This window comes from Dipodomys ordii, unplaced genomic scaffold, assembly GCF_000151885.1.
Source record: "Dipodomys ordii isolate 6190 unplaced genomic scaffold, Dord_2.0 Scaffold20, whole genome shotgun sequence".
NCBI classification, from domain to species: domain Eukaryota; kingdom Metazoa; phylum Chordata; class Mammalia; order Rodentia; family Heteromyidae; genus Dipodomys; species Dipodomys ordii.
In genome coordinates this window covers 3,623,118-3,641,408 of record NW_012267236.1, presented here as the reverse complement: position 1 = coordinate 3,641,408, position 18,291 = coordinate 3,623,118, and the positions used below count along the sequence as shown (strand labels likewise).

General features: G+C 38.8%; 1 protein-coding gene across 1 annotated transcript in view; it reads left to right on the top strand.

The window, feature by feature from the left end:
* The window catches only part of Ttc27 (tetratricopeptide repeat domain 27), a 133,994-nt gene that overhangs the window by 8,263 nt on the left and 107,440 nt on the right, over positions 1-18,291 (top strand). The window contains exons 2-7 of the mRNA XM_013013524.1: positions 287-290; positions 821-961; positions 5,501-5,603; positions 14,024-14,188; positions 15,847-15,980; positions 17,079-17,191. Coding sequence (XP_012868978.1) covers positions 287-290; positions 821-961; positions 5,501-5,603; positions 14,024-14,188; positions 15,847-15,980; positions 17,079-17,191 — 660 coding nt within the window. The remainder of the gene's footprint in view (positions 1-286; positions 291-820; positions 962-5,500; positions 5,604-14,023; positions 14,189-15,846; positions 15,981-17,078; positions 17,192-18,291) is intronic.

The window sequence follows — 18,291 nt, the reverse complement described above, 5'->3', positions numbered from 1 at the left end:
GGAATCGAACCCAGGGCCTCGAGCATGCAAGGCAAGCGCTCTACCACTGAGCCACCTTCTGGATTTGTTCCCCCTTTGTCCCTCCATTTTTGTGTTCCCCATTACCCTCTCAAAAACAGATAAACAAACAAAACAAAAAGGAAAGAAAACAAAAACAACATCAAAGAAAAAAACCTCTTGTTTCCATATCCTGGAGTTCATTTCAATAAATTTATTTTATATGATCAGAGGCACATAAGCATTTCACCTTTGTGTTCCTACCCTAAGCATTTCCCTATTTCTTTAGTTCAGTTCAGTTTTTTTTTTTTCCCTGAGACATTTTACTATTTCCATGTTATTTGGTGTTGGACTTGAACTTCTAGGTTCAAGTGATCCTGCCTTAGCTGGGACTGCTAATGGGTACCACTGTAGCTGGCTCATCTTTGCAATTGTTTACTCTGAGGTTGAGTCTCTTGCTTCTGTAAAGTTGGAGCTTCCTCTTTTACAGGACAGGCTTGATTTGTGGATTTCTGAGGGCATTTGAAATATTATGATTGTGTGCTGTTAGTTGCTCTGTCATAATCTAGTGTGTGTGTGTGTGTGTGTGTGTGTGTGTGTGTGTGTGTGTCTGTCTGTCTGTCTGTGTATCTGTGTGTGTGTGTCTGTGTGTGTGTGTGTGTGTGTGGTCATACAGAGATTTGAACTCAGGGCCTTGAACTTGCTAGTCAGGTGTTGTACTACTTGAACCATGTCCTTAACCTATATGTATTTATAAAACATAAAACACAGAAAGATGAATCCTTGTTAAATTCTGTCATAGTAATTTACAAATCTTTTTCAGGTCAAAGAACTAGATACAGTTGTCCTGAGTCTGCTCATTCTAGATGGTGAATCAATTTATAGCCTGACTTCAGTGCCTCTACTGCTGTTACTAGCTCGCATTATCTTAGTGAATGTAAGACACAAGCTGACAGCTATCCAGGTAAGGGAAAAGGTCCATGAGATCTATATCCTTGAGTGGCTCTTGTGCCTGTTAGTATAGATTGTAACTGAAACTGAGGTGTCTTGGCATATTTTGGCTTATGTTTTGACCGTGATAGGGCTTCAGCTCAGAGTCTCCTGCTTGCTAGACAAAGGCTGTGCCACTTGTTTATTCTTGAGTTCTTTCAAAGATTTTAAAATGCAAAATGTGTTTTTGTGTTTGGGTGCCACACCCATCTACAGACACAGTATCCATCCTTCCTTCCTTCCTTCCTTCCTTCCTTTCTCTCTCTCTCTCTCTTTCTTTCTTTCCTTCCTTCTTTCTTTCTTTCTTTTTTCTTTTTTTTGGCCAGTCCTAGGGCTTGAACTCAGGGCTTGGGCACTGTCCTTTAGCTTCTTTTTGCTCAAGGCTAGCACACTACCACTTGTGCCACAGTGCCAATTCTTCTTCTGTTTATGTGGTACTGAGGAATCAAATTCAGGGCTTCATGCATGCTAGGCAAGCACTCTATCACTAAGCCACATTCCCAGTTCCCAGTATTTCCAAAGGTAAAATATAGGCACAGTTTGTACTGAATAGGGGTTTACTTTCCAAAGCATTTAAGCTTACACCCTGGATTATTCTAAAGAGAAGATAGTTGGGCACTGGTTGCTTATTCATGTAATTCTAGCAGCTTGGAGGATCCCAGTTCTAAGCCAGCCTGGTCAGGAAAGTCTGTGAGACTTTTATCTCCAATTAGCCACCAAAAAGAGAGAAGTGGAGCTATGATTCAAGGCGGAGCCCTAGTCTTAAGGAAACAAGCTAGGGACAGTGCCCAGGCCTTGAGTTGAAGCCTCAGGACTAGCACCAAAAAAAGAAAAAAGAAAAAGAAAAGAGGAGGTAGGAAAAAAAAGAGGAGGTAGGAAAGGAAGTCTCTGATGGCAACTTTCATGAGAACCAGAATTAGTTGTATTACAATGACTATTTTCTTTTTTTTTAAAAAAAAGGTTATTATAAAGGTTATTATATACAGGGGGGTTACAGTTACATAAGTCCAGTAATGAGAACATGTCTTTTTGGACAGTATTACCCCTTCTCTCCCTCTCTTCCCAGTTTTTCCCTTCGGTCATCACCCATAAGTCATAATACAAAGATTTTGAATAGATGGATTATCACATTTCTTAGCAAGTGTAAGGTGATCTTCAAATGTCAGTAGTTTGAATAAAAGCATTTTTTTCTGTGCTGATCTGAGTTGGATGGCCTTACAGATCATCCCTGTGCTCTAACGAAGGTAAAAGCTTATGAGGCTGCCCAATGGCAGCCTTTTTTGCTTTGTATAATGAGTGAGTAAACCCATTTTGGGTTTTGTCAGTTGAAAACTTGTATTAGGAATATATTAAGCATCATTTGAAAAATCTTAACAATTTCAGAGCCTTAGTAAACATGATGAATGCTGCTGGTAGGCATTGTGAGGTGTTACCTCATCTTTTGCCAGATACTAAACTACTTTGACTTCTGCTTAAAAGCTTGTTTTCTTGAAATTTATCATGATGCAAAAGCCATTCTGTGATGACATTTTGCCTTTCAGTGGAAACATTATTCTGTTATTTTTTTCCTTCGTGTCTTTGCTTATCCTCATTTTAATGATGCTATTTAAAATGAAGATAAAATGATAGTAAAGCAGCATCACATACTAATTCAAGTTAATTTTAACCTTTGAAAATACTAGTTTTATTTTCAGTGCTGGGGAATTGAACCCATCTAAAGCATGCTAAGCAAGTGCCTAAGCTAGACCTTTGGCTTCATTTTAAATTGATTTTTATTTTACCTGGCTGCCCGTGGCTCACACCTATAATCCTAGTTATTCAGGAGGCTGAGCTCTGAGGATCATGGTACAAAGCCAGCCTGGGTAGGAAAGTCCATGAGACTGTTATTTCCTGTTAACCATCAGAAAACCAGAAGTAGAGCTGTGGCTCAAAATGCAAAAAAAGCTCAAAGATAGAGCCCAGGCCTTGAGTTTAAGTCCATGACTGACCTCCCCCCAACCCAATGATTTTTTTTTGTGTGTGTGGTATGATTCCTAAGAAATATATTGTGTTGTCTATGAATTTATTATTTTGTAGGACTAGAGATAATGCTAGTAACATACACATGCTGAGTAAAATGTTCATCTTTCAAAGCAGACTGCAGTTCTTGCTCTGCTGCTTTATACTGTGAGACCTTATGCTAGATGGTTTTCAGAATATCAACTTCCTTATTTATACTGTAGGGTGAATCAGTACATTGATGGGGTTACTTTGACCACCATATTCATTCTTGTCATCCGCAAGGTTCTTGACCAGCGTGACTTCTCACTCAGACTTTTCTGTAACCAGGCTTAGAATCAGGAGAGAAAGTTGAGAAGTTGGATAAAATAAGATTTTTTACAAATACCTCAATGTTTCTATAATGCAGTTCTTAACAAGTGGAAAAGGGCACTTATATTGTCTAGTGAAGGAATGGGCTGTTTTTTATGCTAGCTCTACAGTCTCCTCCCCCCATAGAAAGCTTTTGGCTCAATAATTCAAATTTATAGGTCATAGGTCATTTTTTAAAAGAGTACAGCCTCTTATGTCATATATTTCCTTAAAAGGGTAATCTTTTCCACTGGAGCCATCTAAAGTCCCTAGCAAAGCATAGAATAAGCTGCCAGACCTGACTCACTTGTTGCTGATGGCAGATAAGGGTAGATAACTAAAACATAGACTAACTTTACTAGCCTTAGTGAAAAGAAGGACCCTTTTAGGAACAAAATAAAAAATGACTGGAAGCTGGGTGCTGGTGGCTCATGCCTGTTATCCTAGCTCTTTAGGAGGCTGAGACCTGAGGATCACAGTTTAAAGCCAGCCTGAGCAAGAAGGTCCAGGAGACTCTTTTCTCCAATTAACCACCACCAAGCTGGAAGTGGAGCTGTGGTTTCAGTGGTAAAGCTGTGGCCTTGAGCAAAACAGCATAGGGATAGCACCTAAGCCCTGAGTTCAAGCTCCAGGACTGGTACATACACAAACAAGACTCGACATGGCTTTTATATTAGCTAATTGTGCCTTTCCTTAATTGGATTGAGGAAACAATAACAATTACGAAGATTTTCATTTCAGTTAAACTCATTTGTATTTGCATTCTGGTTCTAGCAGTTGTGGGTAGCAATTGAGGGACCCTCTTACTCAAGTGAAAATGGAGGTCTTGTAAAACAATTCTTGTAGTAACAAGGTATGTACCTCTCTCTTTCTCTCATACCCATATAACACATATGAGCCACTGGTGCTTGGCTAGGTATGATGTATTACTAGTAGGTATTATTGTTAAAAAAGGAAAATTAATTTCTTGTATCTTTATGTAATATTCAGAAATACTCATTTTTCATACTTAAGTAAACCAATAAAAATACCTATTATATCTTGTACATATATAAACATGTGTAGAGGAAAGTATCAACCTTTGGCATGGATGTTTTTAGAGGAAGAGACTGGCATTGGGTCAGTGGAAGAGACTTGCCCTCTTCACTATATTTGCTTCTATACTGGCCTGTTATTCTCTCTCTCTCTCTCTCTCAAGAATATGTTGATAGGTAAGAACAAGCATCAAAGAATAAAAGAAAATGCTATATGATATGCTCAGTCTATGTGTCAGTCATCCCAGTGTATAAAATGCAGTCTCTACCGTCAAAAATGTGTGTTCTAGGTAGAGTGAGACATTGGAAACACTAGTTCTGTGCCATGTGGTAGAAGTGAGAGATCACGGTGCACCCCATTAGTAGCAGGCTTCATAGACGAGCTTTCCTGAGGGTGTGGAAGGAATCTGTCTAGTTTTGGGGAGTATCTGATTCTAAAGTGTTTCTTGCTCTGAGCGGACATATAGATGAAGAAGACTGGAGTTCTTGTCCTGTTGCGTCAATACAGAGCATTGTGTTTACAAGGGAACTACAGGCAAGTGCACAGTCACCTACACCAGAGCTCTCTCTCTCTCTTTTTTTGGTACCAGTTCTGGGGCTTGAAGTCAGGACCTAGGTCTTGTACCTTACCTAGCTTTTTCACTTAGGGTTGGTGCTCTGTCACTTTAGCCACAGCTTCACTCCTAGTTTTTTAGTGATTAATTGGAGGTATGAATCTCATGGATTTCCTTGCCCTGACTGGCTTCTAGCCATGATCCTTAACTCTCAGCTTCCTGAGTAGCAGGGATTACAGCCACGAGCCTCTGGCACCAACCCAGCACTGGAATTCTTGTGGAACGTCTCATAAAGGAGTTAGAATTAGGCTATGGTGGTTATGGTCTGCCACAGGAGAGATAATAAGTTTGAAAGGACATTAGAAAGCCCAATTGTCAAACAAGGAAGCTCTGAGAAAATGGATGTAAAGAGTAGATTTAGGTACTTTTGAAACATAGTAGTGGATGGAAAAGATTATTTACAGTAAATCTTGCGTGTAAAAAAGGCTAAAATTAGTGTAAATGTAACCTGTATTTTCTAAAGTGTCCTTTAACCTCAGCTTGTCTGTTTTGTTTTGTTTTGTTTTTTTTTCCTAGAGCTTGCCTTGGTGGACTTTGAGATGTGTGAGTGTCCACCAGCAGTTGCTTGAGGAGCGCTCACCTCAGCTCTTTGTTCTTGCTGAGAACTGCATTGACCAAGGTATGTTTTCCTTTAATGTGAGGTGTGATTCCATTCTAATTTGTTGCCAACACATTCTTTTTTAGTTTTTTTATTTACTTATTTTTTTGTCAGTTGTGGACCTTGAACTTTGGGCCTGGGTGCTGTCACTCAGCTCTTCAGCTCAAGGCCAGTGCTCTACCACTTGAGCCACAGCACCACTTCTGGTTTTTCTAGTGGTTAATTGGAAACAAGAGTTTCATGGATTTTCCTGCCTGAGTTGGCTTTGAACTGCTATCCTCATATCTCAGCCTCCTGAGTAACTAGGATAATAGGCGTGAGCCACCAGAGCCTGGCTTTTTGTTTTTGTTTGTTTTTTTTGACAAGTACTGATACTTTATTTGAAGTTGTTTCTATTTCTTCTTCTTTTTTTAAAATTTGGAATATCACACATTTTTAGGTGGTAGCAGTAAAATTTCTTAAGTGAAAAATAGAGGATGGCCCATCTGTTTTTTCTGCAAAAAGTCCTTTGATTTAATACTTTTTGCTTGCAGAAGATTATTTATTATTTTTCTGATCCTGGCTGGAAATCAGGGCATGGGCACTGTCCCTGAGCCTCTTTGTGCTCAAGGCTAGTACTCTACCACTTCAGCCACAGCACTACTTCTGTTTTTTTCTGAATAGTTTGTTGGAGATAAGAGTCTCAGGCTCTTTCCTGTCCAGGCTGGCTTTGAACTGCGATCCTCATATCTCAGCTTCTTGAATAGGTAGGATTATAGAAGTGAGCTACTGGTGCCTGGTGGCAAAATATTTTTATGAACGGGTTTTGCCAATTGACCCATGTATATTTCACTTAAACTGGACACTGTTCTAGGTTGTGGTATCTTTTACAGGTATCTGAGAAATTAGTTCTTCATCTCAACAATGGCATCTGTCTGGGTTAAATTTTGACCAACGATTTTCAAAAGTATAATAGTATAGAAGTTATAGGAAAATTCATCCTTTATTAAAACTATCCAACTTTGAAAGTGAAGGAAGACGTTACATTATCCAAAAGAGAAATGTATGCATTACCTGAATTATGAAGAGATAACTCCTTTGTGCGACACCTTAATAACAATAAAAATATTAATAATAATAAAAACAAAAGAGCTGGGCACTGGTGGCTCACGTCTGTAATCTTACCTTCTGAAGAGGCTGAGCTCTGGGGATTGGGGTTTGAAGCCAGCTCAGGCAGGAAAATCCATGAACTCTTATCTCCAATTAACCACAGAGAACTAGAAGTGGACCTGTGGCTCAAAGTGGTAGAACACTAATCTTGAATGAAAAAGCTCAAGGACAGTGCCCAGACCCTGAGTTCAAGCCCCATGACCAGCAATAACAACAAAAAAAGAATTTTTTGGGATTGCAAAAAAACCAAAAAATCTATATTCAACTTTGACACATCACTTTTTTGTTGTTATTATTGTTGGTTGTGGGCTCTGAACTCTGAGCCTAGGCACTGTCCCTCAGCTCTTCAGCTCAAGGCTAGTGCTCTACCACTTGAGCCACAGTGCACAGTGCCACTTCTGACTTTTTCTGCTTAGTGTGGTGCTGAGCAATCGAACCTAGGGCCTCATGCATGCAAGGCAAGCACTCTACCACTGAGCCACCTTCCCAGCCCTGACTCTTCTCTTAGTAGTGTCATATAGGGATGATATTCTTTTCAAAATGAAAGATGAAGTAGAACTTGAAGAAAATTAAGGCTTCATACCCTAGTTAGTAGTACATATTGACTTGATTCTGGTTTAGTTAAATAAAAAAACTGTGAACAAAATCCTCTCCCCTTTATATTATATCACTGGTTTTTGAAATGAAGAGAGAACTACCCTGTTAATCTGCAGTACAAGGGGATGAGCTTCTTGTTCATGAAATTGGGTAAAGTTTGGGAAGCCAGGAATGAGGTGAGTCTTATTGATCTTAATGAGAAGCAGAAATGGTCTCCCAAAGGATGAAGAAAGCATTTAGTGGAGTCTGGTCCACTATTTAATTTTATGAAGAGGCTGTTACATTATACTGATTGGATCTTACATAATTACCTATGCTTCATTATATTTTAATGGAAAATTAGTAGTTGAGGAAACTAACGTAAATCTGTACTTGCAGCCATGTCTTTACCACATCTTAGTGGCTAATCTTAATACCATGGCCCCTACAAATTAAGGAAAGAAAACTTTCATCTTTATATGTCTTGTTACAAGGTAGGAAGCAGCTGGTATGCTTTAAAGAAATCTAAGAGTTAAAATTAGGTCCTAAAACAGAAATGGTTAACCTAGATATGTGGAAAATATGACTCTTGAGTGACTCATTCCCCCAGGGGCCTCCTGTCTTTTGTGCAGTGTATTTCAGGAGATCCTTTACTTTGCCACATACTAGAATTTTTTTTTAATGTTGCTCTTCTGGGCTAATCAACTGCATTTTTCATTTTATCTGGTCATAAATTGGTGACTAGACATAATTAGACATTTTGGCTCTGCCTAAATAGGTCAGTAGATAGTATTTAACTGTAGTATTTCATAAACACTTTTATTGTAAAAATGTTTTGTTCTGGGATATGACCCAAATGATGACCAGTTATAGCTGAAATACTGCTCAATGTCCAGAGGAGGATATTTTATGAAGAGGGCCTCAAAGGATCATCAAAACATTGGTAGGAGTTTAGGTTTTTTTCAGCCTATGAAACATAAGCAAAGGATTTTACTAACAACTGTGCTCATCATATTCTTATATAGAATGTCAGCACAACTTTGCTTGGTGTTTACTTATGTGAAAGAAGCATATTAGGATCTTGAAAACTGTGTTCCTGGGGCTGGGAATGTGGTTCAGTGGTAGAGTGCTTGCCCAGCATCCATGAAGCCCTGGGTTCACTTCCTCAGTACCACATACACAGAAAAAGCTAGAAGTAACACTATGGTTCAAGAGGTAGAGTGCTAGCCTTGAGCTAAAGAAGCTCAGGGACAGTGTTCAGGCCCTGAGTTCAAGTCCTAGGACTGGCCAAAACAAAACAAAGACCCCCCCCCAAGACAACAAACAACCCCCCCCAAAAAAACCCCAAAAAACAAGAAACCCTGTGTTCTTAGGCACAGACACTGAATGAAACCACAGTTCTCTACAGACAACTATGGACTTACAGCAGCTTATTTTGGGGTATGATACTGAAAATGCTTTCCATACAATACATGAGATGGAATATAGCAGTTTAAGTATTTAGATGGGAATTCATGAAGTTACTTTCCAGAGAAAAAAGGATAAAATATTTTGTCAGCAAGTTCTGCTGGGACATCTATAGGCAGCTGTGTGACTTAGGTTGGATTGTTTCCACATCGAAAGAGATGTTCAAAAGATTAGTCTCTTGGTGACTGGTGAATACATTGATTTTTTTCCCCCTATGAACTTGATACTTTGGAATGAATGTATGTCCTAAATATGATTATCCGTAATTATAATTGTCCATGGGAATTTCATTTTAACATAGAATTAAAACAGTCTCATGAGATTTGGTTTTACCATATATTTTAAATATACTGGTTGATATTTTGATCCAGGAGATCATGAGTTTTAATTTCATAGAGAATCTATAGATTTATTAAAATAATAAATACCTATTGTGTCAGTGTGCTCTCCTTTTGCTTTAAACTTTGAGTCATCTAAAGGTTATATTGTGCTCAGAGTCAACTCACTGTCTTCCATGTTTCTGTTTATCTAGCCAGTTCTTAAATCTTACTAGTTTTTCCCTGAGGGTTCCATATCTATCTCTCTTTTTCAAGTTTTATCCTGGTCTGAAATCTTTGTTCTGAGAAGGTTCTTTAAAGATGATCTTGTCTAGCTGTGCCATTTGACAGAGAATCAAGACTCAGAAATTGCCAAGTGCCAGAACTATGACCTGGAGTTTCCAAGTTCTGTTCCCTATTTCCATGACCTTTCCTCAAGCTGGTCAGCAGGGCAGCATTTGAGTAGCTAGTGGTGATAATTCAGCTAACACTTCTGTGATGTGTGTGCTACATCCAGCACTGTTCCATATTGGCTAGCTTATTGTTCACATCCATTCTGAGAGGAACAGGATGTGGCAGTAAAATGTGCTTTTTATTTTTAGTTATTTATTATTAATTTTATTATTTTTGGGGGGTCAATCCTGGGGCTTGAACTCAGGGTCTGGGCACTGTTCTTGAGATTCTTTTGCTTAAGGCTAGCACTCTACCACTTGAGCCACAGCACCACATCAGCTGTTTATGTTGATGTGGTAGTGAGAAATGGATCCTGGGACTTCATGCATGCTAGGCAAGCACTGTACCTACCACTAAGCCATAGCCCCAATCCCTAGAATGTGCTTTTTAAAAACAGTGTTTTTGAAGTCCAGTTAATGACTGAGATTTCAGGTGTACAGTTGAAGACATTTGCATATTATATGCAAATTATAATCAAGGTAGTGAACAGGACATCACATATTAATGTTTGGCTTTTAGTTCCAGCCTTGTTGCTGACTCCTCTGTAGTCTCTAGTAGTTGATTTGGCTTGCAAATAAAGATTACTTCCTTTTAAAATGATTGTTGAATCCTTCCCCGATATAAAGTAATGTGAATTTTGTGTGTATGTATATGGGTTTAATATCTCATTGATCTTAATGCTGCTCTCTCAGAAGCCACTTCTAAGAGGTAGCTTTTCTTTTCCTGGACACTTTGAGTAGGAGCTCATACCATTGCTAGACTCATGATCCTACAAAGTGCTTTGTTAGAGAACTTGGAAAGGTTATATTGTAATGTTCTTTGTGTGATTTGGAATTCTAATAGCTTAGAATGCCTAGAGCAGAATGTGAGAGTAAAAGTTTCATGGTAGGGTTTTACCAAGTTCTGTCTATCTTTCAAGGCACTAGCTTTCTGACTGGGCCTCTATAACTATCCCAGCTTTGTGAATTTCCTCTTTTCTACTTAGTCACTCACAATTTGGAATCAGATTAACTGTGTATGGAATACTAATTGTTATCTTCAATTCATAGCTGCTTAATTCTCCACCCCATTTTATTTAATTTTTTTGTTCAGTTATGGGCCTTCAACTCTGGGCCTGGGCGCTGTCCCTCAGCTCTTCAGCTCAAGGCTAGCGCTCTACCACTTGAGCCACAGTGCCACTTCTGGGTTTCTGGTGGTTTATTAGAGATAAGAGTTTCTCAGCCTTTCTTGCCTGGGCTGGCTTTGAACCATGATCCTCAGATCTCAGCTTCCTGAATAGCTAGGATTACAAGTGTGAGCTACCAGCTTTTATTTTATTTTTGTTGGTTGTGGAGTTTAAACTCAGGGCTTGGACACTGTCCCTAAGCCTCTTTTTGCTCAAGGCTAGCTCTCTACCAATTGAACCACAGTGCCATCCCTGGTTTTTTGAGTGGTTAATTGGAGCTAAGAGTCTTATAGAGACTTGGCTGCCTGGGCTGGCTCCAAACCGTGATCCTCAGATCTCAGCCTCCTTAGATTCTAGAATTACAGGTGTGAGCCACCAGCACCTGGCTTAGATGTTGCTGTGGATCTAGCATGATTCTAAGAATATATAGTAACTCTGAAGATAGCGACTAAAGGTTATAGGGATGGCAGAGAGGGAAGCACTTGGGAAGCGCTTTACCTTGTCCTCTGGGTGTAGCAGACCTCTCTCTGTTTTATCCTTATGATGAAGGCCTGTCTTTGGGTCTCAGCTTTAAAGGTAGGTCTCCCACTAGGCTGCTTACTGTGAGTGCACTTAGGCCTCATCTGTTGATTTTGGAGCTCCTGGCAGCTGTCAGAATAGAGCTGTAAGGTCTCTGGGTTTGGTTGTTAGCTTCACAGAAACAGAAGAATAACAGCTTCATGCAAGCTTACTTCCTAAGGCTGCAGTTCTCACCTCATTTTTGTTCTCTGAGACTTATATTTGTTCCCTATACAATCATGTACAGTATATTAAGAAGATAAAAATAAATAAAGCTAACTTTTTAGGTGTTGTTATTGAGAGAGAACAATTGACCATGTTGGTGGAATCTAAACACTAGCTAGCTCTTTAAAATTACCAGAATCTGCTGGGCACTGGTGGCTCATGCCTGTAACCCTAACTACTCTGGAGGCTGAGGTCTGAGGATTGCAATTCAAAACAGCCCAGGCATGAAAGTCCGTGAGACTTACCTCCAATTAACCATCAGAAAACTGGAAGTAGCACTGTGGCTCAAAGTGGTAGAGTACAAACCTGTAACAGCATCCAGGCCTTGTGTTCTTGTGTTCAAGTCCCACGACCAATTTAAAAAACAGATATTTGTAGATATACCAGGATCTATTCTCTCTTTCTCTCCCTACCTCTCTCCCCCTCCTTCCCTCCCTCCCCCCTCCCCCGCCTGCTTTCTTTGCCAGTTCTGGGGCTTAAACACAGGGCTTGTGGACAGTCCCTGAACTTCTTTTGCTTAAGTCTAGCACTCTACCACTTGAGCCACAGCGCCATTTCTGGCCTTTTCTGTTTATGTGGTACTGAGGAATGGAACCCAGGGTTTCATGCATGCTAGGCAAGCACTCTAACACTGAGTTACATTCCCAGCAATCTTATTTTTTTAAACTAGCAATATTTGGTACCTGAATAAGAAGATAGAGAAGATACGGAAGTAGAAATTAAGTTGTAGTTATACATACATACACATTTAGCTGGCGAGTGCTCTACCACTGAGCCACCTTCCCAGCCCAAGCTGGATAGTAAGCTGGATATGTGACCTGTTTTATGTCATTAGGACAGTTTAAATTTGGTAATCTTCCCTAGACTTGTGTACATTAATGCAGAAATGGCCTTTCTGTTTTAATTGAGAGAAGTTTTTTTTAAAAAAAACAACTTGGCCAAACTTCATTTCTCTTGATCTTTGCATTTAGAAACTTTTGGGATCATTACTATTATTGACAATAAAACAAAATTGTATCATTTACTATTTGTGCTCAGACCATAGAAGGCTGTTATATTTCTGACTAGAGTCAAGAATAATAGGCAGGACAAAGGAAAAGAGTTGATAAAAGGAGACCTACACTAAGAGCAATAAGTGTTATCAGGCCCATCTGTTCCTGAGTCTGGTTTGCATGATGAAATGATCTAAAGTGTTTTCACAGTGAGAAGTTTGTATTTGGGTACCTGTGTGTCTTTTGTGGTAAATTATGTGCATCTGGGCTTAATGCCTTCATCTCAGTTCAGGAAATCTCTCAAAGGGCTGGGAGTATAGAAAAATACCATGTTGGGTTTTCAGAGCTATGTTAATTTAGCAACAGTTGGCCCCAGCATCAGGTAGAGTAGACATTTAGCAGAAAACATCTCTTTTACCTTGACTGATAGGGAAATGACATTCCATTTTGGACATTGTAAGTGCATTTCCATTTCATGTGCATTCTTTTTTTTTTTTGTTTTTGGTTGGTTGTGAGGCTTGAACTCTGGGCCTGGGTGCTGTGCTTGAGCTCTTCAGCTCAAGGCCATTGCTCTACCACTTGAGCCACAGTGCCACTTCAGGTTTCTGGTGGTTAATTGGAGATACGTCACATGAACTTTTCTGCCTGGGCTGGCTTTGAACATCCATCCTCAGATCTCAGCCTCCTGAGTAGCTAGGATTACAGGCATGAGCCATCAGTGCCCAGTCCCTTTATTATTATGTTTTATTGTTATTATTATTTTGTATATACGCTACATTATTATTATATAGTGTATATATGTATATATGTATATACACTACATATTTATATATATGTTTATATGCATACATACATACATACATATTTATTAGTGCCAATGTTGAGGCTTGAATTCAGGGCTTTACAATCTCACTTGGCTTTCTTGTTCATAGCTGGTGCTCTACCACTTGAGCTTCATCTCCAGTCCATACATATAATTAATTTTGAGCCATGCTTTAGATGCTGTTGCTAGGTTATTATCCTCTGATTTTTCATCTTGAATAGTTACAGAAAAAAATTAGAATAGGAATGGCAAACCATTATTCATTCTCTGATACTCATATTATCTTAGACATATATGTATTGCTTCTTTTAGGGGAGAAATTCTATATTCTTTATGAGGTTAATTCAGCTTTCATCAGACTCTGTAGTTATAAACTGATAAATTCATTTGGACGTGCACATCAACACCCTGTGTTATCACATTGTTTGTAGCATGATTCACACATGCGCCTAAGAAAAAGCAGCATTCTGGATCCATTCCTAGATTGTGAGGCGTAAAGGAGGTAAGAAGTGATGGCATAGTATCCTTCGTTGTATATTTGGAGCATATGAGTGTTAAGAGAATGCAAGCTGGTCATTGTTAATGCACTAATGTTCTTTACTGTCTACATTTAAAATTCTCCCAAGAGTATTAAGTGTGTAGTAATTCTTTAATATTGTAAACTTAACATTTCACTCGTCATAGTTTTCAGTGTTTGGTTATCTTTTGTTTTGCAGTGATGAAACTAGAGAATCTGTTTGTAGCTGCTTCAGGTCGATATTTGGCTATTCAATTCCACCTGGAATGTGCATATGTATTTTTGTATTACTATGAATATAAAAAAGCAAAAGAGCAGTTCAATATTGCTAAAGATATCAGCAAATTACAAATTAATTTGACAGGTGAGATTTTTATCTTTTATGAATAATTGGATTTTGTGTTTGTATTGTATACTTGTATGTTCTCTCCTTTTATCCTTTTTTCCTCCCTTTTTCCTATCCTTCTTTTCTCCTTCTTTCCTTCTTCCTTTCTTTCTTTATCTCACTGTGTAACCTAAGCTCGCAGTGAACTTGCAATTAAATTTCCCAAGTCCTGGGGTTCTAGATAGATATCACCATGTGTGACTTAATAATTGATTTTTTTCTGGCCTAGTTCTTGCTTTTAAAAAAATGCATTATAAAGTTTTTTTGTTTTTTTTTCCTGTTTGTCATGGGCTTGAACTCTGGGCCTGGGTGCTGGGCCTCAGTTCTTCAGCTCAAGGCTAGTGCTCTGCCACTTGAGCCACAGTACCACTTTTGGTTTTCTGGTGGTTTATTGGAGATAAGAGTCTCAGACTTTCCTGACCTGGCTGTCTTTGAACTGCGATCCTCAGATCTCAGTCTCCTGAGTAGTTAGGATTACAGGTATGAGCCACTGGCACCCGGCATTTTAAAGATTTTATTTTAAAATAAGCTTCACTTTCAGCTTTTTGGTGGATTTTGGAGATAAGAGTCTCATGGACTTTCCTCCTGGACTTGCTTTGAACCTTAGTCCTTAAATCTCAGCCTCCTAAGTAAGTAGGATTATAGTTACAAATGTCAGTTTATAACTTTTGGAATAATGTGATAAATAACTTGGAGTCTTATGTGTATTTGAAAATGTAATTAGTTATATATCTTATAACTTACAAGGTTAGACTCAGATACAATTCTTATATATTTTGGCCCTAGGAGATTTTTTGGAAGACTTTAAAAAATGAATGACACCAAACTCAGAGTATTTAGATTTAATTGTTGGTAAATTTCTTAGCTAGTTTTTCTTATGTTTTTCTGCTTCAAGAGTGAAGAACTTAACAATACAAATATATTCACAAATAAAAAATGAGCATTGGTCATTACTTTTTTTCCACTCAGCTATAGACTACCATAAAAAAGTAAGCTATTTCAGTGGTTATCATACACATGACCCATTTGAAAGGTTGATGTATAACTTAGTACCAGACTCATCACAGGATAAAAAACAGACTTTTTTCCACTGGTCTTTGAAATCAAGGGTCTCTGTAGCTGACATTTTCCAGAAAGTAGATGTTGGAACTTCAGCTTCTCTTAGAAGTCGTCAGCACACAGCTATTCCACAGCACATTATTTCAGAGAGACATGTAGGAAAAAACCAGTTGTGTTATCTGAAGCTGGATAGAATGCTGCGCTGTGGGATTTAGAATGTGAAGACCTGACTTTAAGGGCCTGCTGTAATATAGAGAGCTCTGTGACTCCATTAAGTGCCGTTGGCTTTTCTTCTGTTACCCAGAGCAATACTAGTACTTCTCTCTATTTCATTTAGTGAGTTATTATTTGAAGAAAGGAGTGGTCTGATGTGAAAAGATGTGGGAAATCGAGTGGCTAAAGTCCTGGGTTTCAATCCTGGCACCGTAGCTTATTGTTTTTCTCATGTAATAAGTCATTTTATCATCACTGGCTTCCAGGTGTCTCTTAGGAGAAATGGAGAAACTTTGAAAGCATTTCTCTTCATATTGGTATTGTAGATCTGATGGATAAGGTGGTGCATATAACTATTTTTTCAGGTGCACTGGGAAAAAGGACACGATTTCAGGAGAATTATGTGGCACAATTGATTCTGGATGTCAGACGAGAAGGAGATGCTCCTTCCCAGTGTGAATTCAGTCCAGCAGCCACCCCTCAGGAACACTTAACCAAGGTAGGTTGGGTTGTAAATGGTTTAATTCAGTTAACAGTCAGGTAACAATTTCAAGTGAGTGTCATAGAAACTGAATGGGTTGAGAAGCAGCTTCGTTTTTCTATTCTTTTTTTCCTTTTCTTTTGCTTTCTCTCCTGGTTTGAACTCAGGACTTTCTGTTTGCTGGGCATGTGTGTTGAGCCATGCTTTCAGCCCTTCCTTTTTATTGCACCAGTGCTGAGAGGTGAACTTGGGGTCTGGGAACTGTCCCTGAGCTTTTTAGCTCAAAGCTAGCACTTTACCGCTTGAGCCATTTATTTATTTTTGGTTTTTTTGGTGGTTAAGTAGAGATGAGAGTCTCGTGGACTTTCCCGCCTGGGCTGGCTTCAAACCATGACCCTCAAATCTCAAATTCCTGAGTAGCTAGGATTTCAGGTGTGAGCTAGCAGAGCTCAGCTTGTGTTAGTGGTTTCTGAGATATGGTCTTGCTTTCTGCCTGGTCCTGTGTCTGGGTCAGTAACCCCTTATTTTGATTGCCTGTTATAACACTTCTCTACTCACCTCTTTGTAGATGGGGAGTGGGTCTTAAACAATTTTTCTCTCAGACTGCTCTCAAACTACTATCATACTAGACTCAGCTTCCAAAGTAGCTAAGATTATAGGCATGAGCCACTGGTACTTGGCCATTTTGTCCTTTTTTGCATGGATCTATTGTATTATTATGTGAAATTTTAGAATCAGCTTGTCAATTTGTTTACATTAGTGCCAGAGTACTTATAAATGTATCACAATGGTCACATATTGTTGAGACACAGAATTGGGGAGCTGACTCTTTGGATTACTGGTTTGAGTAGAGAGATCAGGGTTTGAATCCTGATACTACTATATACTTTGAATAGGATCGGTCAGCTGCTCTAAGTCCGTTTTATTTTTGTTTCCTCTTCTGCTTCTACAAGGTGAATAGTTCTCTAATAAATATTTAGTCAGTGATAACCTGTTGATTGTGTGTATATATTATAGCAAGTCAAAGGTAAGTAAGTTAACATTATTTCCCTTAGCAAGCTTCTGAATGAATCAAACTTAATTTTGTTCTAAGTATTTTCTTTTGTGTCCCACCAGAATCTGGAGCTCAATGATGATACTGTTCTGAATGAGATAAAGTTAGCGGACTGTGAGAAATTTCAGGTTCCTGACCTATGTGCAGAAGAGCTAGCTGTTATCCTTGGAGTCTGGTAAAATAATTACTGGCTTTGCTGCTTTGAACATCTTGTATGTTGTCCTCTTGTGTTTGAAGAAATCTTTATTCAGAAAAGTCCAAAGAATTTTTAGGCAGTGATTAAAAGGTTTGAGATTAGGGATTTGTTGTATGTTGATATTCTTTCTGTTAAACTTTCTTTGGTTAGCCTCAACTGTTTTTTTTTTTTTTTTTTTTTATGTCAGTACTGGATTTGAACTCAGGGAGTAGATATTGTTCCTTAGCTTTTCCGCTCAATGTTAGCATTCTACTAGCTCTACTTCTGTGTTTTTTGGTGATTAATTGGAGATAAGAGGGTCATAGACTTTTCTGCCTGGGCTAGCTGCAAACCATGATTCTCAGATCTCAGCCTTCGGAGTGGCATATAAATGTAAGCCATTAGCACCTGGCCATGAGATTAGATTCCTAATAAACTATAGAAGATAGGTGAGAGTGATTATTTTGACTTCTGAAAACATTTACATTTCAAAGAATAGAATTACTTAAAAAATATAAAACTTTGTATTTTTGTGTGGGGAGTGGGGCAGCTGTCCTGGGGCTTGAACTCTGGGCCTGGTGGGCGCTGTCCCTGAGCTCCTGTTACTCAAGACTAGCATTCTACTGCTTGAGCCACAGTGCCACTTCTAGCTTTTTCTGTGATTTAATTTGAAGATAAGAGTCTCACAGACTTTCCCAACTGGACTGGCTTCGAACTGAACCAAGATCCTTAAATCTCAGTGTCCTGTGTAAGATTACAGGCATGAGCCACTGATGCCTGGCTTTTTTCTGCTTTTAAATAATTTGAACCTTAAAAAAATAATTGTAAGTGGTGGGTGAGTACAAAGTACTTCTGGTTTTCTTGTGGTTAATTGGAGATAAGAATCTCACAGACTTTCCTGTCTGGGAAGTCTTGGGCTGACTTTGAACTGCAATCCTCAGATCTCAGCCTCCTGAGTAGCTAGGATTACAGGTGTGAGCCACCAGCGCCTGGCAGCATTCCTTACTTTTTATACATGCTTTGCCAAGCACATTTCTACATGTATATATATAATGTAACATTACTTCTGCTAATATATAGAAAATAGAACAGTTCTATTT